Source organism: Osmia bicornis, chromosome 11 (genome assembly GCF_907164935.1).
Source record: "Osmia bicornis bicornis chromosome 11, iOsmBic2.1, whole genome shotgun sequence".
Lineage (NCBI taxonomy): Eukaryota > Metazoa > Arthropoda > Insecta > Hymenoptera > Megachilidae > Osmia > Osmia bicornis.
The window spans coordinates 7,622,596-7,648,627 of NC_060226.1; the positions used below are offsets into that span (position 1 = coordinate 7,622,596).

The 26,032-nt window shown below is 36.6% G+C and overlaps 4 protein-coding genes across 8 annotated transcripts in view; 3 read left to right on the forward strand and 1 right to left on the reverse strand.

The window, feature by feature from the left end:
- The window catches only part of LOC114873323, an 18,818-nt gene extending 17,400 nt beyond the window's left edge, over positions 1-1,418 (forward strand). For all 3 annotated transcript variants that reach the window (XM_029181544.2, XM_029181545.2, XM_029181546.2), the window contains one exon: positions 67-1,418. In XM_029181544.2, coding sequence (XP_029037377.2) covers positions 67-399 — 333 coding nt within the window. In that variant the 3' untranslated portion in view covers positions 400-1,418. The remainder of the gene's footprint in view (positions 1-66) is intronic.
- On the reverse strand, positions 1,258-8,364 carry LOC114873329 (nuclear factor related to kappa-B-binding protein). Its single transcript, XM_046287814.1, has 15 exons — positions 7,940-8,364; positions 7,372-7,620; positions 7,066-7,298; positions 6,717-6,982; positions 6,232-6,581; positions 5,742-6,070; positions 5,399-5,644; positions 4,960-5,196; positions 4,680-4,901; positions 4,234-4,610; positions 3,833-4,153; positions 3,548-3,740; positions 2,652-3,468; positions 2,242-2,580; positions 1,258-2,162 (listed from the first exon to the last, which is right to left on the reverse strand). Exons 1-15 carry the CDS (start codon positions 7,943-7,945, stop codon positions 1,680-1,682), a joined length of 4,668 nt encoding a protein of 1,555 aa, XP_046143770.1. The 5' UTR covers positions 7,946-8,364; the 3' UTR covers positions 1,258-1,679.
- Positions 8,307-12,242, forward strand: LOC114873322. Of its 2 annotated transcripts, none has more exons than XM_029181542.2 (5): positions 8,307-8,393; positions 8,498-8,632; positions 9,044-9,314; positions 9,383-11,818; positions 11,898-12,242. In XM_029181542.2, the coding sequence occupies exons 3-5, from the start codon at positions 9,140-9,142 to the stop codon at positions 12,026-12,028; spliced, it is 2,742 nt and encodes a 913-aa protein (XP_029037375.2). In that variant the 5' UTR covers positions 8,307-8,393; positions 8,498-8,632; positions 9,044-9,139; the 3' UTR covers positions 12,029-12,242. The 2 variants fall into 2 exon arrangements, with proteins under 2 accessions (XP_029037375.2, XP_029037376.2); XM_029181543.2 differs by having other exon boundaries at positions 8,309-8,393; positions 8,501-8,632.
- Positions 12,243-13,663: 1,421 nt separating this feature from the next.
- On the forward strand, positions 13,664-19,907 carry LOC114873320 (neuronal PAS domain-containing protein 4A). 2 transcript variants are annotated; one of them, XM_029181534.2, is made up of 9 exons: positions 13,664-13,775; positions 14,714-14,895; positions 16,712-16,773; positions 16,865-16,954; positions 17,115-17,291; positions 17,493-17,677; positions 17,763-17,869; positions 17,954-18,107; positions 18,338-19,907. In XM_029181534.2, exons 1-9 carry the CDS (start codon positions 13,765-13,767, stop codon positions 19,260-19,262), a joined length of 1,893 nt encoding a protein of 630 aa, XP_029037367.1. In that variant the 5' UTR covers positions 13,664-13,764; the 3' UTR covers positions 19,263-19,907. The 2 variants fall into 2 exon arrangements, with proteins under 2 accessions (XP_029037367.1, XP_046143659.1); XM_046287703.1 differs by having other exon boundaries at positions 14,719-14,895.
- The last annotated feature ends 6,125 nt before the right edge of the window (positions 19,908-26,032 follow it).

Here is a 26,032-nt window from a genome sequence, read left to right on the forward strand (position 1 = left end):
CATTCTTACATTCTTTATGCAAAATGTTATTTGCAAAATAAAATTATCCCATAATTTGATTGTCAGGTGACAGAAGCGTTGAGACGATTCGTGGAAGGTTATCCGCACGCAGTACCCAAATATATTCAGCGTCTGAAAGCGATCCGAGCCACGTTGAAGGCGTCGCCGTTCTTTGCTTCCCACGAGGTAGTTGGATCTAGCTTACTATTCGTTCATGACGCCAAAAACGCTGGCATATGGATGATAGATTTTGCTAAAACATTACCTCTGCCTCATCACTTGCCACGTATTCATCACGACGCTGAATGGCAAGTGGGAAACCATGAAGATGGCTACTTGATAGGCATGAACAATCTGATAGACATATTCCAAGATATATGGAACTCTGAAGAAACATAACTGCGCTGCATTTGCCTTCAGGACACACGCATTCGAGCTATAAACGAAGAGAATATCTAATCAATTACATGCAAGCTTATTTATTTGTAGAGGCTTCCTAGTGTAGGTTGTGTCCGATAGAATAAGGATCCAATAACAAGGTAATCATCTTTAAATCATCTTACCTCGCACATCAGTATTAGTGTGTTTCACTATTGAATATTTGTTCTTTTGGACTAGGGATGTGCGGTCCGACTATTTCATAAGCATGTTTAAAATCTATTTTATATAAAATGAACATACAGGTGACATGGATGAAATTCACTTCAAATAAATTCGTTCCAAGTATTATTTTTCCACATAAAAATTATCCTATTTTAAAATTCCACATAAAACAGATTTTGCACATGCTTATTGCAAGTATTAACGAGTACATGAGAGTTGGATCGCGGTGGAATCAGCTCAATTGTACCCGATCGAACCCGAAATAATCGGGCTATCCGACTGCACGCCGAGCCCGTAACATCGGGTACCCGCACATCCCTATTTTGGACACAGCCTTCATTCGGAAGTCTCTATCAATAAGTACAAAAGAAAAGAAAATTTGAGCACGAGAGTCTCGAGAACCTGACGTACATACATGCTTATTCTTATTTGCACACGTAAATTCATACGTCTCTCTTCCATTCTCTTTTTCTACGATACGAAGTAAAAATATGTACATAGAACTCATGAACTGGTAGGATGTCTCTTCGACGATATCTTCTCTCACGAGTAACGGACCAAAGACGCGGTAGCGATCTGCTGCCTAGGTATTCATAGTAAACTCATTTACAACGTAGACCACAAAGAGAATCTGTAAAAATAATTTAAATGTTCTACCATTACATAATAAGGTTTATTTATACGTGTTACATTGCAACGCTGCAAGAATCTTCTTGATATAAGAAAAAAAAAAAAAAAGAAAACGGTGTTTTGTATTTGAAATCGTACCATGCATTTGTAAATAATTCGACACTTATTACAAAAGAAAGTCACGATCGCGTTGTTCTTATTTTCCAGTGTTTTCCACATCATTTTTCTCGATGCGTTTCCTTACTACGCGAAAGCTATACACAAGTACACAGCTTTACCTAAGCGTACGACTTTAACTGATTGTTTCTTTTTTTTTCATCATAAAGTTCCGATATTTTTATTACTTTTATTCTTTTTACATAAAAATTGTGTACTTCTAATTCTTCGCGAAATTGTCAAAATTCAGAACAATTAAATTAAAACACAAGAAAGTAACGTCAATTTTGTCAAGGCGTGCTGTAAGAGTTACTCCTCGATGGTTGTTGAGCCTGAATCGTTTGTTGCTGATTTCCAGCTGACTGTGTCGAAGTTATGGTAGTCGGGGCGATAACCCGTGCGTATACCGCCGCCCCTGTAGTTTTTAATCCAGCCGGGGTTGGTATTACTTTCAGCCCGTGCAACGTTTTGATATTGAGCAACTGACTGGGTAAAATAATTGGTTGTTGTTGTTGGGTTTGTTGCTGTTGCTGGGACGATTGCTGTTTCCCTAGCACTACACTTCCACTGCTGCTAACTCCGACACCCACATTTTTATTGCCACTCGCTAAAACAATCTGCTTTCCAGATAACTGTGCAGTCACCATTCGAACAGTCTGTGTCTGCTGTGGTTGTGACTGTTGTTGTTGTTGCTGCTGCTGCTGCTGTTGTTGTTGTTGCGCGTTGGCTATGATTTTCGCCTGCCCCGAAGAAGTTTGCGCTTGCGATACAACCTAAAAATTATATTAACATTTCAAGAAGTACCGGGTTATTTTATTTTCACAGAGATTTATTTATCACCATTATTTCTACCTGATATTGTGTTTGGATGACTTGCTTTCCTTGTCTGTTCAGTTGATTAGCATGGGCAGCTGTAGTGGCCAACTTTAATCCCTTCTGAGCAAGAAGACTCTCCACGGATATCAGCTGACCACCACCGGAACTAGTTAAAACCTTTGCAAGAATCTTTTGCTGTTGCTGTTGTTGATGCGGTGATTGTTGTATCTGTACTGCAATCGGTTTCCCCCCTATTTGTGCGATTATGCGTTGCATACCCGACGTCTGTATTGATTGCTGTTGATTTCCTACAACCCGTTGTTGGATTTGCTGCTGCTGCTGTTGTTGTTGTTGCTGCTGCTGCTGCTGTTGTTGCTACAATGAAAATAATGTTTTAGATTGTGTAAAGAGATTGTAAGGTAACAGTTTCGTGATTCTTTATACACCTTTAATTGTTGCTGTATTTGTTGTGATTGATTACTAGACGGTGATGACTGTTTGATGAATATTGTTTGCCCTTGTAGACCATGGCCCGTGAGGAGCGACTTGATCTGCCCCGGGCTAACTAATTTTATCTGCGAGGCTAACAGAGTCTTCCCAGGTAGAACGTGCTGCTGTTGAGATTGTTGCTGCTTTATATTAGCGGTCTGCAAAATACTTTTTCCTGCTTGATTAGTGACAATCGTTTGCTGCTGCTGTTGTTGCTGCTGTTGTTGTGACTGTTGCGATTGCTGCTGCTGTTGCTGTTGATTTTGTGTTTTTCCAGGTGGCAATATCGTCGTCAAACTTGTGTTCACGTTCCCAGCGTTGGTAACGCTACTGGCTGCGACTGGCTGGGTAGAATGTAGTACAGAATGTCCAGATAACCGAATAGTCTGCAAGCCCGCAGAGGTCGACACTTGGATTTGGTGATGAGGAAAATGTTGCTGATTCGACTGCAGCAAACTCTGAGCACTGGTCTTCACAACAGCGACTGGTTTACCGCTGATATTCGCAGTCGTCGTCGTCGTCTTCTTCGCTGGGGCTGTTGTTGTGATCTGCGGTTTCACTTCACTGGCTGTTACATCTTTCTCGACGGTAACGGTGCTCATCGAGGTGCAGGAAGTTGGTAGAGACGTAACAGGAACCGTAGTTCCTGATACAGCGATGACAGAAGTTGGGGTTGAATTCATAGTAGTTATTACGTTAGAAACAACAATAGACTGTTCGGTTGAAACAGAATGATCGTTGATAACTTTTTCTTCATTCTTTTTCTGTTCCTTCCTGTATCGAGTAACAAATATACTTTAACACGCTGCTCAAAATTCTTCTTCCGTGAAAAAAGAAAAGTTTGGAGATTTACCTTGATATAACTGGCTGCGTTGTGGCTACAGTTTTCCTCTCTTTCTTCGGTGTACTTTCTTTGCTACCGTTTGGAGATTGCTCTTTATTGACGTTAGAAGGCTTTATAACCGGCGGCAAAGCTTTATTACGAGACATACTACCAACGTTCTTTTTATTCTTTGCAACACCTTGCAATTGTTGATGATACATTTCTAAAGTGAAAAATGTAATGTTACTTTACTGGAACGTGAGATAAAAAAAAGGGTGCAGTTCCGAGAGATTATGCATCTTAATAAATACAAACCAAATTCAGACTCTGAACGTGCTCGATGAAGATACAGCCATTCTTTTCGTCGCGGGTAATACCGCACGCACGGATCAGTTTCATAATGCAATCTGTCCAAAGCACCGGACACAACCGAATGCAAGTATCCTTCCTTATCGTCGCTATCCGTCTGTTCTCTGATGTACTGAGAATCTTTCAACAATTGACAAATATCGGCACGGGTTCCCTCGCCGTTTGGAAGCCTTGCGGTAGCGTCCCTAACTAACGCTAAGATTGTTACGAAATTTGGTCTGTCTGCTACCAATAACGAGTGTCCGCGAGCTTTCGTCAATCCGGAAGCTAGGATAAAAATTCAACAGGTTATTCTTCACCTCTGATTAGGATTGTTTCAAGGATTAATTTATTCCGTAAGAGCGTACCAACGTTGTGCTGATAGATACCCTTCACAGGACCAACAACGGACGCGTAACCGTGCATTCTGTAAGTAAAAGCTTTATGAGGTGCAGCATAACGCATACGCTCTTGTCGCCTGAATTCCTCTCGTTCTTCCGGTGTAGACGGTCGAACTTTCCATTCGGTTGGCCACAAAGCGCGCGGTGGTTCCCATTCTGCGACCGTGTTAATAGATCCACCATCTACGCTGATCGATTCAATAGCAGGACTATTATCTCGGCCACTCGACGTTGTATTTCCAACGCTACTGTTAACGTTACTGCTGTTAGACTGAAGTATTTGAGATTGTTGTTTCACAGCTACTATAGAGCATGAGATAGACACTGGTGGACATAATGAATCTCTGAAACGTGACAATTATTTGTTAACATATATTTATCATTTTATATGTCGTTAAACTTGGATTACATACTTGTATAACAAGAATTTCGCGCACAAGTCAGCAAGTCGAGAATCTGAATCTCGTCCAGCTCCGATCCACGCGTAAAGTCCGTTTCCTTTGTTTTCTAAATAGGGAACGAGTTCTAATTCACGTTCTTGTCTGTCTCCTAATTCCTGATTGTACGTCAGTTCACCAGCAAGAAATCCCAAAGCTAGTGGAACCAACGCTGGCCAGGAAGAAGCCAGGGAATACCTGAATCAATTTCTTCCTTAGCAATCATGCAAATAACCGCTCCATTCGCTATAATTACCAATCGTTCAACGGTGAAATAGGATTCCCTTGCCACTGTGTCACAGCATCTTTCATTTCTCCTGTGCTCATTCTGTATTCACCTTTCGAGGTGAATGCATCTCTCAACAGGGAAAAGAAACACGCGTGTGTCTCTTGCATTAATTCTGCTCCGCTATTAATATCAATATGATCATCATTTGATGGGACGGCAAGTTCTTTGTGTGGAGTAATCGACATTACCCCTTCGTCTTCGCATCTAAAATGTAACATTAAATACACGTGAAATCCAACGACTCCATTATTATACAAGGTGATCCGCATATCTTGAGACAGTCCAATATCTTCTAAACGACACATTGTTTGATGCGTGACAACTTTTGTCTGAAACATTTTTTCCAAAAATGTGTTGTTTAGAAGATATTGACCTATCTCAAGATATGTGGACGGAGGGTACATACTTTACGTCATCCAATATGTCAATTCCATCATCCAACTGAATCGGTATTTGCATCATATCAATGCTATCCAAATCCAGTTCCTTTTTATCATTCTCCTCGTCTTCTTCCGTCTCAGGGGGAGCATCTTCGTTCATTCCGGTACTAAGTTCTGTCTTTATATCGTCGTACTCTATATCCTCTATTTCTTTTTTAATTTCTAGCGTGGTCATCACAGAAGATTTAATACCTTTCGGTGTGGTAGGACTTCTACAAGAAAAGGTACAAAATGTTTAGTATACTTTCTTCCTCTGAAAAAAAAAAAAAAAAAAACGTTTCCCACGTTCATAAAATATAGTAAACGTACAATTTTTTCTTGGTCATTGGATGCACTTCATACCCGTCCATTGGTTCGGATTTGATTGGTGTTAACAGTCTATGATCAATATCCAACATACCGGAATGTCTGTTTTCATCTGTTGTATGGGAATAATCACTGTTATCACTCTCGTGTTTCACCGAATTCATTAATCTAGGTGCAGGAGGGCACAAAGGCGATGGTTCTAATTTTATTCGTTTCTTCGCTGGTGTTATACGCACAGCAGGACCGATCGACAGTTTATGCTTCTGGCCAATTTGTGCTCTTTGAGTAAGATCAGCCAAAGCAATACCTTGCGTATTTAATTCCGGATGAACCTAAACCAACACATCCGATCTTATTATTTAAAAAAAATATATATGTATATATATACAGGGTGTCCCGTAACTCCCCGTAACGGAACATTTTCCTTTACCAAAATGTCGTATGAAGTTATGAGACACCCTGTATAATTTCACAATAATTATTTTACTCGTACATCTCGTCGTGCTCTCCTCTTTTTATGCTCCAACAACATTTCACGATAAATTTCTTCCGTTTGTTCACGGATGAAGGATCTGTGCGCAGGATATTCGGCTCGTTGCAACGTGGAGAAAACAGGTCGAATCGTTTCGTCTTCGTGATTCATTTGCAAACCTCTGATCGAGAGACCTTGAGGACCCATAAAAGAACGCCTCTTCTTCTTCTGCTTAGTGCCGGATAACTGATAATGCGGATAGTTTTCGTCGTTCTCGGACGTCGTGTCGGCAGCCAACTTGGCGCTTGCCCCAAGCTCTGTCCTCATTGCATTCAGTTCCTCCACATAGCGCAGTTGCGTTTTCTCTTCAACTGTCGGTTCATTGCTTGTTAGTATTGTCCCTCGGAAGTTACTACATACTTCTCTGCCAAACGGCTGGAGCGTGGGGGGAAGTATAAACAGCCAGAAAACTTTTTATAATCATTCACGCCAATAGCTTAACTTACCCATAGCAGGCTTCGGTTTTCTCCATTGGACTTTCGACATCGTTCTCTGCGTCGGCTGACAGAAACCTTGTTTGTACGCGTTTGTCAGCAAGCCTTCTCTGGATTTCAATAACTGGCTGGCAAGTTCGTACGATCGTTTTCGTTCTTCGAATAACAGCCTTCTTTGCTGCGCTTTCCGTACTAAACTACACATTCTTCTAATGTCCGGCCGGTAATGACCGGCTGATAAGTGATTGTGAAATGCAGTTAAAGGCGCTACACCAAATCTAAAATACATTTACCATTTATATAATTAAAATGATTTTTTATCTCTGAAAAGTTCATTAAATGTTCGTCTGTTTTAATTAACCTGTGATTTTCGCGTTCGAATAGCATACGCAATGTCTTCTCTGTTTCTGCTTCAGCGTCACAATCTTTTGGGAAGCTTGGTAACAAAGAGTACAGAGTTTCCCTCTGACTCTCTGTAAGACATTCGTTAAAAATATAAGGATAGTCCAAAAACTCCTTAAAAACTGTAACGTGTTCGCAAAGGTCCTGTGGCAATTTCACCTTGGTATTTGCAGCGATACAGGTTTCCCATTTCTATAAACAAATTTTTCATGAATAAAGGTTTGAAAGAACGTGTTCATTTAATATATACGATTATAAATCGTACCAGAGTATCTGGACTATCTGCTTGAATCGAGTACTCTGTATTTTCATTGTCTTCTTCGTCTTCCTCTCCAGAACTATGACTTTCGCTGCCACTGGTAGCATGTTCTTCTCCGCTATCGTCACCACTGTCAGTCGATGTGCTACTTCCGCTAATACTACTACTGCTGCTATTGCTTCTGGAACCATGAGACGACGCATCATCTTCGTCTTCTTCTGCTGCACTGTCTCCGCCAGCTGAACATTCGTCCACCTTTAAACGTAACATGTGCATAGATAAGAATATGAAACACTAAATGCTTATCGTTGTAATATAAAAAATAGGTTGCATGTAATGTTGCAAGAATCGTTTGATTAATTAATTTTTCACTTGATGTAAGAATGAACCACTGTAAGAATCACTGTCACTTGAACCAATTGTAAGAATGAAAATAGTAAATATACCAGGAACGAGGGAGGATGTTATCCTTCTTGAGAAGAAATAAGACACACGGTATACATAACGTATTTCCAGCAGATACAGTGTTATCGATCATGCAACATTAATTTCGAAACAATTAATTGTAACCAACCTCCATTCCTTTTAGTTTCTGCGCTTGCTCTCTTCTTGTTCCGTAAATTCTGCCGTTCTTACGAAAATAGCAAATCTTCACCGCTAACAATGATTCACGAAATAGAAACGAAGAATTGATAATAAATCATTCGACGTTTTCCGATACGAGAAACGTTTGGCGTATTGGGCAAATATTAAGTAACTTCGCTATTCACCGTTTGACCTGTCACAGCTACTGCACTCCTACTCTTCCGACAAATTTTAGTCATGGCGTGGAATACAGCGAACAGAACCACGGTGTTTGTATATTGAAAGATCCCGAGTGCGCACCTTCTTTGCCGGTTTATAACTGCGACTGTTCAATGGCGGAGATTTTTCGCCCGTTTCAAACACGATTAACATAAATGAATAATGTGTTTTCTGCCACCGAACAAACGGGAAACTACTCGTACTTCAATTACGCGTACTTTCACGTGATTATACATTTTTTATGTTTCTTTTGGGATTTGCAAAATATTCTTAGTAACATTTGTGCATCATCTCTGTTTATTGGTACTCTAAAATTGGGTCTTTTCAGTAGTACGTGCGAGGTGCGGTAAACGAGGGACTGGTAAAACAGGCACGATTGTCATACTGACTGTGTTCTGCATGGAGACGTAACTGTGTTTGGGGGTGTCTGGGACCCCAAAATCATCCACCCTTGCGAACAACGGTACGTCTAGTCTTCTTGTATCTATAGTCACTGCGGTAACAGAGGGTGATATAATAAAAAAAAATAAGAATGTTTAATGATAATTGCAAATATTATTGATGGCAAAATTAAAATTTGTATTGCATAAGGTTTTGACAAATTGGCGCGTAATTATACCGCCAATTTGACTTATCCTTTGACACACGTGATATCCGATTCAAGAATTTTAAATTTAATACTACGTAAACATTATTCTTCAAGCACATAATATGTAATTTTAATTACTAATTTATTAATTATTTTACAAAAGCAGCCTGTTTTAATTTCATATTAATTTCTAATGAAATAAAATCTTCATTCCTTTTTACTTCTACGATTGGTGACCCTGATATTTGATATATTGAATCGTGCAGTCAATTTAAATTTTTTCAGTTGTTAAAACATTACCGTTGAAGGAGTTACTAAGTGTTCAAGTTAGTATTACGAATTATTTTAAACGTAACGTTAGGATTGTGGGTGTTAAATAAAATGGCAGCACATCAACAAAAGTATAAAGAGAAGAAATTCGGCTTCGGAGATGCAAACGAAAACCGATTTATTCGAACTGAGAAACACGAAGAATTGCGTAAAAAACAAAGAGATAAGGTTTTCAATCAAAACAGAAATATTTCAACTTCTATAACTAATAAACCAGGGAATAAGGGTTCGTAGCATTTATTGGTATTTATAATATCATTATCATAAATGATCTAATTATAATTAAACTTTTAGGAGTGGAAACAGCGTCTGTGAACCGAGACCGTGAGACTAGGTTAATGAGATGGAAAGAACAACGCGAGAAACGCAGGCTTGAACAAATGAAGAAAAGACCACCTTTTATAGTTGGGAAGGTTCGTCATAAGATATATTCTCCAATATGTAATGTCCAAACTGTTGTCCCAAGTACAGCTCATCAAAAGATACATAAACAAACTGCACTCAAACTAATTGCAACAAAACCAATTGTATCTCCACCAAAACGAATTACAAGAGCAACAGAGAAAAGATTAAGGAATAAGATGCTTGTACAAAAAACAGTAACTGATTTAGGTAAAACTCTACCATCAATAAGTAAAGAACAAAAGACTGAAAAAAAACAATCTTTTGCTCCTGAAAATTATAAATTTAAAGCTTTAGCAGGAATGTCTGGTGTATCATTATTTGGTAAAGTAACTGCACAAGATATATCTACTAGCAAGAGTGAATTCATGTCTACATCCATAACAATGGATAGTAAAAATAGTAGAACAGAATTTATTAAGGAAATAAATAATGGTAGAAAAGACAGTACACCAAAAATTAACAGACTAAAAGAAACAGACCATTCAATGGATAGTTCGTTAGAACCTGTATCATTAAAATTATCATTAGATGATATGTTTACTTGTTCTAATGAAAACGATGATGCCAACAAGGTAGAAAAACTAAATAATAGTGTTGCAGAAACATTTTCATCAAAGCATGCATCAACACCAAATGATTCTTCAAGTGATTTATTGTTCTTTTCGCCATATGTAATTTCTAGTCGCGGCAAAAGCAATGCTAGAAAAGAGCAACAGATAAAACGTGGATTTAGTCTTAATCGTTCAAAAGGCGACGATATTCCCACAAAGGACACTGTTATGAAAACTTTAAATATTTCGGCTGAAGAGGAAGAACGTACTGCCCAATACTTCAGGTTTCTCTTAAATAGAGAAACAGATAGATTAAATGAATTCTGTGAAATGTGGACAGATATCAAAGAAGTTGACACAACCACTGAAGATGGGCAGTATGAAATTAATCAAACCATTGGGCAAACAAATTTGTTGATGAACAAAAAATTTCAACGATTTCGGAAATTAGTTGCTGACTGTGAAACAGGAAAAGGAGAAATGTTAGTCACCTGCAAAGATTTGCAAGGCTTCTGGGATATGATGTACATCGAAGTAAAAGATTGCGATGCAAGATTCGAACGTTTAGAGAAACTTCGTTCAAACAACTGGATTGAAGAACAAACTTCTTTTCCTAAGGCCAAGCCTGTTAAAAAGAAAAATGTCACAAAGAAGAAACCTCTACCTACAAAAGAAAGTTCATTAAGAGCCTTTTTGGCACAGAAGAAAAAGAATATTGCACAGAAAACAGACCGATATCCAAATAATATGATCGAAAATAATGAAAATAATCCTGATATTTCAAATAAAACAAGAACGTCCTTCGCACCGGTTAGCAAGAAGAAAACGAGTTTAAGTCTACTGGAAAAGTCACGATTCTCTATAACATCACAAAACGTTAACAATCCATTAACTGTAATAAAAGTCAGTCAGATGTGTAAAACACCAGATGTTCAATTGGATAACACAATATCTTACATCAATTCCAATCAAACACCAGGAAAGGGTATTTTGAAAGCAACAAAAAATATGAGCGAAGTAAAGCCTTCCGTAAAATCAAGTAAAGTTAATTTCGACGATCATGTTGTTTCAAAGGAACTACCAGTTGATGAACAGTGTAAACTAAAATCAGATTTAGCTACGGCGTTGGAAAGAATAGATAGCTTTGATTTCGATAGTGCAGATGAAGTAGTAATTCATGCAGAAAGAAAACTTAATTTTGATGACGATAGTTCTGAAGCATCTGAAGAATCTGATGATGATAGCAAACAAAATTCTGAATTAGCAGTTTCCATATATAAGAAACTAACTAAAGTACCATCTGTTAAAATACAAACTGCAACTCCATCAAAATATTCAGAATTAGATACGACCTACACACCATCGCCAGAAAGAAAATTAACTAGGCAAAATGCTATCGATGAAAACGATGAAGATTTAATATTAGATGTTACATTAACACAACATGAGGCAATTGCAGAGAATACAGATTCCAATACATTCAATGAAAAGACACCTAAACGGGTTTCTATGTATCACAAAGAAGAAACAAATAGTCATGATGAAAGTGTAAGAGTTTTAAGAAATAGAATCATTACTACAGTAGACACACCCAGACCTAGAAGATCTTTCAGGAAAATGTCTGTTGGTGTAGAAGACTCAGAATACAAAGAAAATAAAACTCCTATGAAAGCAAGAAGGAAGAATTATGTTGAAGTTGCTGTTGAAGATGAGAAAATGAATTCCAGTGAAAACGGCGATAGACGAAAATCTCGGCGAAGTGTAAAATTTTCTGGTATAGACAATTTTTAATAAATTAATAACATTTTATTTTTTTTATAAATGCATTTTTTGATACATATTTGTTGTTACAGAAAAGGATTGTGGAGGTTGTGTTTCAAGTAAACCGGTGCTTCCTAGGACTCCCCACGTTAAACGTAGAGTAAAGTCTGCTGAAAAGAAAAGAAGCATAATACCCGCATATGTTACATCATGGGAAACGTAACATATATTAGTTTATCAACTTATTTTTTTATTGTTATATTGTTCACAGTTCCAGTTTGTGTCAGAAGATACCAAAAGTAAGAAAATAGACCCTTTGATTTGCAGCTTAAGCAATTAACTGTATGTATAGTACGTATGTGATGAGTGATATATTTTGTAAGTATTAACAAAAATATTGTAAATATTGTACAAACTTCTATTCCCTGGTTTATTGATTTTATACACTATGGGAGTATTTTTATTTTAGTCTTTGACTTCTTTTGTTTTATTTCTTTCTTTTCTAGTTTTTACTATTGTTGAGATTTAGAAAATAAATTTATTTTTAATTTAGAAAAGAAAATTAGAAAAGAAATTTTATTTTTTATCCCTCTTTATAGGCCTAGCGGGGACCATCCCCGTATCCCTTACCTCCCTTGCGTATTCTTTGCATATCCCTTGTGTGACCTTCGCAACTCTGTCGAAAACGCTGTAAAATGCTCTTCGCCCTTCACAACGTTATTGCAAATCGAGGAATCGCGACTTTGAGAGGCCCCGCAAGGGATGGAGGGATGCAAGAACGTAAGGAGCACTGTGATGTAAAGAACACAGAGATGTAAGGAATACATCTCTGAGAATTGATTTTTGTTTGATTCATGAAGATAGAAATAGATTACAATTTAAATAGAAATTAGATGTACAAAATTAGTTTCTTCCAATATTTTACATTCTTCCTTTCCAAGCCTAAAATACAGTAAGGTATTTTCGGTTTTTCCGAAATTGAATCATTCATTATCATTTTCATACTATATAATTATTTGTATTAATTCAGAAGTGCTGCAAAATAAATCATTACACTACTGAAGTTCCTCTAATTATCTACACCTATACTGTTCAAAATTTTCATTGATACCATTCCCGTGTCTCTCCGAAGAGAATAAGAATCATTCTACTTAATTATCCTATTATACAATGAATTGAATAAAACCAACAACAATTTTAAACCATTTCACTGTATAAAATTGACAGTTTACAGTATCAGTCTGAAAGGAACCGTCGTCATCCTTCAACTCTATAGAATGGTAAAAGAGAAGAAAACGTTCGCATCGTTCTGAATAAATATATTTCCCGGTGAACAGTTGAACAGGTGAACAGGGAAAATTTCTCTCGTTACAGCAGCGAGGACCTCGCGAGGCGGGACTTTGTGCAAATGATTCGGGTGAAACCGCATGTACAGGAAACGTAACCAGTAGCCATCAGCGGTGGTGGCGGAGGTGGTGGTGGTGGTGGTGAGGACGGCGATGATGGCGGTAGTAGAGGGACACAACTGTCCGATCGTGACCGTGGTAGCAAACAGAGGGTAAAGGAGGGAGCGAGGTAAAAAATGGAGAAAGGGAATAAACGAGAGAGATAAATCGAGGAGTCGAAGGGACCGAGAAATATAAACAGTGAAACGAAGAAGAGGCGATGGTGATTTTTGTGCCGTGGAGGAGGAGAGGAAGTTTCGAGGAGGATAGAAAGGTAAGTTGAGGTGGGTGGTGATGGTGATGGTGGTGGAGGCGGTAAAAGAGAAAAAGGGGGGCTGTGGAGGTGAGAAGGTAGGAGAACCAGCCTCCGCCAGTATCCACGTGTTCAGTGTAGTAGCGCGTTATGACCCGGATGTTAGATCGTAGCTGCAGTTTTGCGAGAACCTGCCGACCCGGATGTCTCGTTCGTCGTCTACCAGTGATCCGCTACTAATGTCCTCCTGGTCACCGAAATATGTTCAATCGGTAAGTAATGTACGATGTTGAACCAGCGTGTTCAACACTTTGTGTACACACACCACTTATCTACCACGCATTCACCGTCGATCGTGATTTCAACCCCTTCGGGACCGCCTCCGACGCACACTCGAGGTTCATTTTCCCAGAGACGAAAATCGATCTGATTGCAATTCATTTTTAGAGGTATTTGAGTATAGTTTTTGGATAGGTGAAATGTTTAACTTAGGGGTCTTTCACGTTTTAACACGTTGAAGGTAATTATTTCAAATTTAATAGAACCGTATAATTAAAAGAAAATGCTAAGCAATGTGAATAGTATATTAATTTCATAAGATAACAAGTAGAAAGTATAAATTGCAAAATGAAACGTTGAACGTCGTGGGGGGTCATTGGTAACCGGCGCTACAAATTTCATTTAATCGACTTACTAAGAGAAAATTCGAAATATTATATTAATTCTATAAGGTAGAAGGTGGAAAATTTAAATTAAAAAAGTGAAACAATCGTATATATTGAATGTCTTACTACACATGTCCGTTTCCACTGCGGCATTTAGCGTGTTAATGGATGTCGAATGTTAAGATATATGTAGATATTTTTTGTTTTAATTTTTAGAGTCATTTTATTATAATTTATCAGAGAATTGAAAATATTAATTTTGTCCACGTTTTTGGGAAAATAAGCCAATGTGCGGTAATGGCGGCAACTACTTACTATTTTAGGTGCCATTTTGATAAAAATAAAGCTATCAATTTAATTTCTTTTATTTTAATTCGCATAAAATAGCTATATTTATAGTGTAGCTAGAAGGCTAAAAGAAAAACTGAAAATTGATAGGATAGGAGAATTTGATGTACTGTCGCTAAAAATGAAAAAGGCGTGTGACTTAGATTCGGTTGTTTCGGATGGTATAGCGTATCGATAACGTCTATGTATGCTTGAAGGATAGATGCGAGCAAATCAACGAAAGGTGCCAGCAAACTTCGAAGGGACCTGATAAATGCCGAAATCGCCAACTTACGTGATTTACTGCCATTACCACCCTCGACTCGTCAGAGACTTTCCCAGTTACAGCTTATGGCTTTGGTTTGCGTATTCCTTCGAAAGGCCAATTATTTTCAACAAGGTAAGCATTAATAAATACATTTCGTTCGAAAGTCAGTCAGTCTACTCAAATTTTTGTAGTATCTATTAATCCTCAGACTGGAGGGTAAGTTTGGGTCTCGATTGACCAAAAGACTCTGCTCCTCAATATTACAATGTAAACTGACGCATTACCCAAAGTGTAATTCTGAATCATTATTTTACAATATTTTCCAATTATATAAATTAATTTGTTCAAAATTTCATAACTCTTTGATCCCTCTAGATCCGCCATTGGTCTCAGAGTCGGCGAGTATAGCTCGAGTATGTTTGTACACGTGTTTAATCGTGCATTTCTAACTTCTCATATCTGAACCCTATAAAGAATTGTTTTGTTAGATAAAGTATGTAATCCTGATGGGAGAAGAAGTGGAGGAGATTTAACCCTTCTTTGAATTATGGGGGTTGCAGCATCCTCCAAATCTTGAAATCAATTCTACATTTTATGACTAATTTCTTCTGCTACTAACATTCTTCTAAGGTGCAGTTGTATCTTCATTAACTGTTTCCGAACACCCGCTAATTCCCACTATCGTGTTTCTTAATTGTCCAAAGTCTAATTACTTTTGAATTCAAAATAAAATACACAAGCTTGTACGGACATCCCTTATCTTGCTAAAATCGTTTGAATAAAATCTATGGTCGTGTTATTCATTCAAAATAGTGAAAATACGATTTGATAAATGAAAAATAAAAAAGAATAACGGAAGTGTTGCAAATACGGAAGCATCAACGGTTGATCAAATATCGAGCAGCAACGAGAAAATTCCCCGTGACAAGAATATTAAACGGTCGTTGGAGGATCAAAAACTTCGGGCATCTCCGTTGTGCAAGCGTAGAGAGTAATATATAGGTAAAAGGTAGGGAGGTAGGTAAGGCAAGAAGGTAAGATCGGAGTACATTCAAACTCAGCGGAGTCTAAGCGCGAGTTCCGGGTGATCCGCTGACCTGTCGGCCTTTGCAACAACACTCTCACGCTCCTGTAACCCATACTCCCTCTGTATCGTCTCTCCGCTCTCCGTCGTTCTTTCTTTCTCTTCTACATACTCATTGTTTCACAGTATTCGATACTATAGTCCCGTGTAACGCCGTTTGTAAACGTAGCTATGCTGCATTAGCATAACGCTTCTTTCCCTCTTCTCTTTCTCGATACTTTTTCTTTTCCTTTTCTTTTCCCGAACCCTGTTTCCCTTTCGAGCTACCGAAGAAAAAGTCAATTTACTACGAATTTTCCATGAATTATCTTTATTTTTTATATGAGACTGTATTTTTAGTACTTTGAACATACACAAATTTTAATCATTCATTTATTCATTTAGTCCGAGGGTTGAGCTTCAAATTGACCATTTTAAGTGCCATTTTATAATACTTTTCTGTTACAAATTCTACATCGGTCTTTGCACCTTCCAAAATCAGCCATTACCTGCAAAATTTTCTAAAAAGTTATTTTAGTATCTTTGTTGCTTTCTTACTCCATTAAAATTGCACTCCTTAGTACTGTTTTACTATTATCGAGATAAGAAAGTGTCTTATCAGTAGAACTTCTCGGTATTAGAGTTTATGAATAATAAAAACAGCAATAATGATAGAATAGTACGAATAAAGTTATCTGTTCACTATTACTCTGGGACTATCTACAAATTTTATTGCATAGTATGTAACATTAGGTAATAAAACAGAGTCTATTCTCAGTTCAATCATACGTTATTTAAAAATTTAAAAACTTATCTTTCATAAATGTAATTTTTTCAAAATATATTAAATAAATTTTCCTTTCTTTCTTTTTATTTCTGTTTCAGCCTTGAAAAACTGTCCGTCCGACTCTTCGAATATCCCGACTCCTAATATAGGATTTTCAAAAGTAATATTGTTTATCATCATATCGCATTGTATTTCCGACCGTTAGTTGTTACGGTACAAATGTTGGCCATACAATGCATGCAATTTTTCAGGCCATGTCCGGATTTATAATGATGATGACCCAGCAAGGGAAACTGTTGTATATATCGGAAAATGCCGCAGAATACCTTGGACACTCTATGGTAAAGTAACTGCAAAAAAAAAGACAATCATTACGGTAATCAACCATGTTGAGAGTTCGTTATAAAAATAGATAGATAGATAAATAGACGAGGTTGTTTACTATTTCTAATATACAGTTTTATTTAGTTCAAATCTTTCACATTGTACGATACATTTTAGGAAGATTTATTGATCCACGGAGATAGCGTTTACGATGTGATAGACAAACAGGATCATATGGTTGTACAAAATCAATTATCTAGAAATAGTCCAATTCCAAGCGATAGAAGATTATTTCTTTGTCGCATCAACGTGTCTAGAAATTCTCGAAGACAACTACGTTTTGGCGATCAGAAGGTATATACATATAATATTTTTGTCAAATATATCAATATTTATTTAGTATTCAATTTGCATTTTTTATATTTATGGCAATATTAAAAAAAAATTTGTATTTTAATCGATATTTCATTTTTCCTATTTTTATTTTATGATGTTATTAATATTATTTTTCGCAGTTTTCGTTTGTATTTTTAGTTCCATTGTTATTTTTTATAGGTGGTTCTTGTCGAAGGTCATTTTTTACCTTTCGTTCCTGTTTGTAATCGAAACGAATTTGTTTTTCTTGCTTCGTGTACGCCCGTTATTTTACCGGAAACACGAGAAAGTATCGTGCAGGGTGCGACTAATATTTTCACCACCATTCACTCTATGGATATGAAGTACCTTCATATTGATAAAACGTAAACCTTATTTTTTGTTTGTAAAAATAAGATACTGAAATATGATTTTTCGAATACAAAATATTTTTTTTTTTTCTGTTCACAGAGCGGAAAGCCATTTGGAATATACACGTAACGAATTAGTAAACGTGTCATGGTACAATTTGTTGCATTGGGATTCTATACGAACAGCGTACTGTAAGCATCAGACTGGTATGTTAACTGATATAAGTTTCAAAAGCTAAACGAAACCGTTTTAATATTCAAGATATTTGATATTATCTACAATTGTTTCAGTTATCCAATCTGATCAAGAAAGATCTGCAACCGCGCTCTTAAGACTGCAGAGTCGTTCTGGGCGATGGTTCTGGGTCCACTGTGTTTTACAAGTGAAGGATACCTCTGAAGAATGTCAGCATCCCATCATTGTCTGTACGAATCAAGTTTTAAGGTATGTTTACATATTTATTATAAATAAAACAGATAATCATTGGCTTAACTAGGTAGAACCCAGGATGGCTCCCTCGCCCTCTCTTCCCCCCAAAAAATGTGATTTTCAAGATTTAGCTTTTAATAAAGTCAAGGGACCCACCCCTCCTCCAAAATAATTCTAACTACGCCGATGGGAGTAGTGATAAATTAGCTCATCAATAACACAATTACTTCACATAATCATTCCAGTGATAAGGAAGCGGAAGTAATGCGCTCGAGCTCGTGGCTGTACCAGTACTCGTCCCAATCAAAATTCACCTACACGATCTGCTCCGGTAGCCAAAATCGTAGTGTGCCATACGCGACCGGAAGTCAGAACAACCAGCAGCAAGACTACGCGAGATCGTTGTCTCACCCCCACAACAACGACCCTCAGCACTCTCCTGATATTCGAAATTCCGAGCAGGATGTTCACAATTCCTCGAAGTCGCAGATGAAAGATTTCACAGGGAGAAGTACTCGAGAAGATGCAGAGCCCGTAGACATGTCTATAAGTAGTAGCGAGCATGAGAATAGAAACATACACGTGCACATGCAACACGGCCATTATGCTCTTGGCCAATTCACAGACAGGTACAAAGCACACCACAAAAATTCCTTAAATTTGAGTGGTTATAGAGCTAAGTTTATTCAGTGTCATGGTCAGTACAACGTGAACGCGTTGTCGCCCAAGTATTACATCACAGATTTAGATAAGGAGTATTGTTGTAACGAGAGGAGCAGTACGCATAAGCGACTTCCTGTTAAGGCCTTGTCGACGTCAACGGTAACAGGAACAGCGGTTGATCCCTCCGAGTTACCAATGGAACATTGGAACTCCAGTCCAGTATGGTCCGACACCTTACAGAGGGTACCGGATGTCGTTCATCAAGAACTTAGCCCATACGTAGCAACACCTACCACCCCAGTTGATACTCCAGATTCAGAGCTACACCCGGAAACGCCGATTTTCAATTTCGATTGGACAGCCGAGCAACACGTGCCCAATCTAAAGATTACGTTTCGCAGTTCAAATCAGGGAACCAGGAAGACCCAGGACGTTCAGCCGATCACGTTACAGTTACCACGTAAAAAGGGCCAGTCCATGAACGACTCTAAAGACTTTCCTAAATGAGACTGTGCACTTTTTCAATTGGTGCTTTACAGTTAGATAGGCAAATATTATAGATTTTTTTTTCTCTAACACGTTGACTGTCACAGAAAAATGGCTATGTGTGGTAAGACATTTTATATACTCAGGATACAATCCTTCCATTTATTAAATTAAGCTCTAAATATAGAAATTTAAAAAAATATTTTTTGTTCATTTTTAGTAATTCATAGGTGGCAGTTAACGTGTTAAGTAGGCGGAATTTTGCAAATTTGGAGAATCTAGCAGAATACAAAGTGTTGGAAATCAGTGGGATTGTTGCACTGATGCAATTTAAATTATTTTATCTTATATTGGTGACAGTCGATCCATTAAACTAGTTCCTAATATAGAATCATTAAAAGATTTAAAGATTGACTGATATCATATTAAATTATGAAATCAAATTCAGAAGTTGGTGCAATGCATTAAAAAATTGTTTTTGTTGGATGGAAAAGCTATCAGTATTAAATGAAATCCGTTTGCTGGTAAGAGAGATATATGGGTAAGATGCCATAAAGTATTAGGGTAATAAGTGGTAGAAATGGAAAATTTTTGTAATGTTTGTAGTAAATATTGAATGCAAGAGAACAAGAGTACCTAATTTTTAATGTTAAATGATGAAGTATATTAACCAACATGTAAAAGTTTCTTAAGAGAAATTTTAGGAAAAAATTGAAACCTAGTTTTTTTAGAAATTATTTGCAGTGTTGTTAGTCTTCTAGCAATGCGTTTCAATAATTAGTAATCACGTTTACTTGCATAAGTTCTATCAGAAATCCGGTTATATATGTTGAAAATAAAGAACATTTTCTAACACTTATATAATGCCGCCAACAAGTTATCGACTTACCGACATTCTGGAATCGGGCAGCACCGTCCATCCGATATCCCGATATCCACAAATTTAGTTCCTCGTTTTTTTCTGAAGGGCGCAGTTCATTCGTTTAATAATCTCGACAGCGCAATTATTCGCAGCTCGTGTATGTGATTAAATTGTGTATTAGGTATCAAAAATACAAGAAACAGAAGACAAAGTTGAAGAGAAGACCGGAGTCGTGACTTCTGGCATCATTTCCACATTGTCTTTAGAAATGCGTAAGCTGAAAATTTATACTCTATTTTGTCGATACAGATACGAATTAAAATAACATATTTCTCATTTATTCTGCTTTTATGGTGATAATTTATTAAATACCATTAATATCTTATGTACTTTTCTATCTTGTTTCTTATATTTCGGTGCTTTAATATGAAAAAAGTAATCTTGATTATATTTCAATATGGCGTTGATAATTTTCAACGAATCTTTCCATGCTTTTAATGTTAAAGTTTCAAAGCAATTCGAAGTTTCTACCAATGCCTGTGATTGGTTATTCCATTATGGCGTCCTTCTATTTGGACCAATCAGATTCATCGTTAAAGGGTGCATTGCGCGGAGTGTGGTGGAGTGCAACAGTCCTCTTCGTAGCTTCGTCCGTTTGGCACGTGTCTGCAACAGGTAAGATTAAATTATCTTCAAATATTAAATTAAATTGCCGATCGGGTGTTAAAAACACAAAAAACAGAAAAAACCATCGAAGAGAAGTATAGATTCTTGATCTTTGACATTAATTCGGCATTTTCTTCAAAAATACAAGAGTTGAAAATTTGTGCTCTTGTCGTGATTGTACAATGAGGTTGGAATAGCAGAATTTGAATTACTTTCCCTTTTATATCGTTAATTTCCTAACTAATATTGATCGTTTTTAATGTTCTTTCACACAATTTACTGTTTGAGATTTAATAACGTTCTTTCATGAGCGTCGTAATATTATGAGTTCTGTTCGTCTACCGGCTTCGGTTCGGCTGGGGACGAACATTACCGAATAATACCGAAGCGGTCCCGACCGTTCTTCGTCGGGAAGGAAGGTCTCGCCATTTCTCTCGCGAACGTCGTACTGACAAGACGTTTGAGAGCATCCTTCCGCATAAGTAATAGGTACACATTGTATCAATTATATTTCGATCGTTTATTGATAATAACTTTATTATTGTTGATTAAATTTTATTTACATAAATTCGTATTTCTTTTTTATTACAGATATTTGGTAGATTTTGAAAGGACACCATGACACCTGATATGGGTTTGACATATAATTTCATAAGAATTTATTGTTTTAATTTATTCTAAACAATTATTAACGTTTATTATTACTTTTTTTTCATTGAGTCGTTGTTAATTGTAAGCATTTTTGATAACTAATTGGTACCAAGGTACCAAGAAAGAAAAGATAGAGATATTGTTTTTCTTTAATCAGTTCATAGAAAAAGAATAATTAATTTTTCATTTTATTAAATAGTTTTGTCTAGTATTTTAATACATTTGTTTTAAATTAGAACAAAATTGAAATAATTCGTATTTTACTGCAAATGATTGCTTCTCTTCTGCAATTATAAATTATTTTAAACAATCTATTTTTGTTAAATCGTAGTAATTATATTATAATATCCAGCTTTTGATGCAAGTTTAAATTAAAATAGAATCACGTTTTTAAATCACATGCTGTTTAAGCATGATTAATTATTGGACTTTGTTTATTGAAAAGAATTTAGACAATTTATGAATCACGACGTAACAGAATTTTCAACAAGTTTTAGTGTGCTTACAATTTTAACAACAGAAATCCACTACTTTAATAAAATAGTCTATCATATTTATTTAACTATGATTTTCTATCCATATAATATTCATTGAAATAATTATCAACAATTATTTAAAACATTTCATTATTACAATATAATCTAGGATCAATATTCAACTTCAATAATATTCGTGTTCGTAGATATTTCCATTTACACATAACAGTATTTCCTTAACGAATGCTCAATAAGACGAATGTTGGTTTTGTTTTGTATATTTCCACACATCCCCAACCTCCTCACTAATCTTTTCTTCCAGGAATTGTTGTGGCCGCGCGCAAGGCGGTCGGTAGAGTCAGTGTTTGTACGAACATATTTCCAATGTTTTGATTTTTTCAAGGGTGAACTGGCCCTGAATAGAGTTGCGTTTGTACAATTAGGAATCACGCGAAAGTAGAGTCAGTGTTTGCTGCGTATTATAAAATATTTTCTAGAGTATCGCGACTCTGCTTTTTCCTTTTTCATCGTGAAAGTAGAGTCACTACAATTGTTCGCCGGAAATTATTTACGGTCGCGTTACTATTTTTATTTTTAATTTTTTTTTTAATTGCTCGATATATCCGGAATTAGAGTCAAAGCACCACTGAAGAGGAGTCTTGGGCGTTGCTCCATAAGGAAAGAGAGTAAGTATCTTATTACTTCACTTAATTGCTTTTTATTAAAATAGAATAATTTACAATTCTTTTTAATTGCTAATATTATATAAAATTCAATTTCATATATAATTTTATTAGAATAAAAATTGATAATTTTCAAAATTAACCATAATTCTTTTTTGTTTTGTTACAGATGAATTTTTTGATTTTGCCGAGTTCCTGGATATCCTGATGATGGCTTTCTTCACGACTTCCGTCTTGGTACGTCACGTAATTGCTTTTTATTAAAATAGAATAATTTTCAATTTCAACTCTTGATAATTAAGATTTCTTTTTAATTGCTAATATTTTATAAAATTCAATTTCATATATAATTTTATTAGAATAAAAATCGATAATTTTCAAAATTAACCGTAATTCTTCTTTTTTTGTTACAGATGAATCTTCTCCTACAAGGCAGCCTCCTACCAGGTGTTGTCCATCCTCCCACTTGACTGTCGGAAGAAGAGTATATCTGCGAACGGTGAGTCGCATGTTTTATGGTTCCTCCGGTGCCCAATCATGTCATAGGACGAATGGTCCGAATCGACACGGGTCACTGGTTGTATACGTGATTAGCAAGCATAGTGACCATGGGTATGATTAGTAACCATACCCATGAGTAGTAACATTTTTATTGTTTCATTTCATTTAGTTCAGGGTAGGTCTTCTTGTACGCCGCGTTTTAATATGATTTCAATTCCACATATACCAATAGATATTTATGAAATATATGAATGCTTTGAAATGTTCTTAAATGTTCTTAACTGTGGAATTAGAATATTTTAATACCGAAACAATTTTATTTAATTTGTCTGTAATAGAACAGTTGTCAAATACTATCTGACTTAGTAATTGCGATGGTTCAAAGCAATATAATATTGATAGTGTTATGTAATATGTATACTGGATATACATATCAATGATGCTACTACATTGATTTAATTACCTTTTTACATAATAAATTCAAATATGATTTGAGAATTTTTTTCGAGTAGTTAAACTTATTTACACGTTCATGAAAAAATGAACAATTTATGTACAAGAAGATAATTCGTGACGGGTAGACTTCCAAGTCAGAGTGATCTATTTCAACACATTTTGCGTATTCTTGAAAATTTACTCTGAGGAGGGAGTCGCCCGAGGATGTTTTAATTTTTTATTAATTTTCACAATATATTCTTTTTTCATTGTAAAGAATTTTTAATTAGTCATTTTGCTTTTAATAAAATATCAAATTCAATTTTGACATTAAATTCCTTTTTATTAGAGTTTTGCCTTTATTAAATTAGTGTTGCGAGAAATTTTCGACGCGAGAGTAAATATGACGATGCACTGACTAGTATTCGGTGGGAATCCTTTTGGTTTTTAATCTCAATTCTATGTATTATTTAATTAATGAAATTAGTTACAAGGATTCCGCGGCCTGAGACCGTGAACACCATCTCTGGGAGATATACCCATGCATTACTAGGCCTTTGCAGGCGCAGTTTTAGAATACGGAACATATGAAAATATGTTACCATATTCTAAACTGCAGTCCTTTTGTCTATACTATGAGCGTCCGTCAATCTGACACCGTTGGATGCAACGTGTTGGACGGGCGGGTAGCGCACTTAGCGAAGGGGTGCACTCTGTCCTGGCGTTACGACGTCCAGGCGGGGTGGGTGGTATGTAGCGTCTGGCGTATGAACTAGGGGGCGTGAGACCCTTCGTTGCCAGCTGATATTAGCAGTGCACCATGTTTTTGCGTCATAGTTGCTCTATTTTACTTTTCAGTATTTGTTCTTAAAGCTTTATATTTACAAAGTCGAGTCACTTTTATTATTAAATTAAAATAGTGAAATATTAGCCCGTTAGATGTTTATGTACTAATCATGTTTGTAGATCAGGATTTTCAGGTTTAACCCCTTCCGTGTTTATTGCCAAAGCCCATTCACGTGCCCAGGTGCTACTTGGATGGGTAGAGGCAATGGGCACGATGACCTAGTTCATAAGAATAATAATTAATAAGCGGCTGGCATTGTGTTAGTATATCGTGCACGACGTAATTTCCACATATGGTGTGTGTGTTTTTAGGCTGTGGGATTGCGTCGGTTTAATAACTTTTTCATTTACTTTTAATTTGAAATAATATATTAATCAACAAGATGTACGATGAACGTATAAACTAAATACTATTGTTATCATTACTATTACCATGATTATTACCATTACTATGAAATATTCTATATCAAAGTAGTTAATTAAATTTTGTAATTATCATTATACGCAATGATTGCTAGCCTTGCCAGACGATTTCAGTGAAAAATGGTACGTACCGTAGAGTGTGATGTGAGATGAAACTCGGGTGACGGAGGCGTCCCGGGACGTTCTCCCTAGTTTAGGCTCTTGCGCCCGGGTGGAGTGTATGGTGGTCGTGGAATGAATTTTTGTGAGAATGTGACTTTGCCTTTTTTAAATATAGTGTTAGGTAGGTAGGTAGTATACTTTCTGGTGTGTGTGATAAATTGTAAGTAGGTAGGGCCGGGACAGGTTGTCACAGTCTCTTGGTCGGGTAGGCGCGATTTCGCGTGATCAACCTGTACCTGGAATATATTTGAAGAATTGACGATACGATCGATACGAATGGAGTATGCCGTTCGCCTTCTATCTATCTGTACAATTTTTCAAATTTTTGGCGACTTCATAAGTCGTCATACGCGATCGCGATGGCACGAAACGTACAAGTTCTGCTCGAGCACGGCACGTGTGCACAAACAACGACTTATATAAAGTCCTTTTTCGTCCACGTGTCAATTAGAGTTTCGCGATTGTTCTTTTTTGTTGTTTGTTTTTTTTTTGTTTTGCGAATTTGCAAGTCTCGAGCTTTAGATATAAGTTTCAGGTGGGTGGACCGCCCGAAGAAAGAAAAGGCTATATGCCGAAGCGCCCTGACAAACTGTCTTTCAAGAGGGGAACTACTAATGATTTTGCATCCTTTTGCAAAAAAGGATGGGAAATCATTATCGTTACTACTTTGTCACTGTGCTTGCTTGTAGTTGTAGTTTTGTAATTTCAGGACAAGAGGGGGCCCGTGACCCCCATGATTTTGGGCAAATCGCGTTTTCAATTTAGTGTTGCGAATGAATATCGATCACGGTTCAATTTAGTGTTGCGAACTTTAAATATCGCGTTTCCTTTTTGCATTGCTTCAAAATAGAATTTAACTTTTCAATGTTGATTGCTTTAAGATTTTTCAGAGTTTTGTTTTTAAATGTTGATTGTTTTAAGATTTTTTAGAATTTTGCTTTTTAATGTTGATTGTTTTAGTGTTGCGAATAAAAGACTCACGGTTTGAGAATCCCCATTTTTTGCATTTTAATTGCATGTCTGTTAAAGATAGCGTTGCGAATGACATTAGCGCGATTGTTTCCCAGTGTTGCGACTTATAAATAC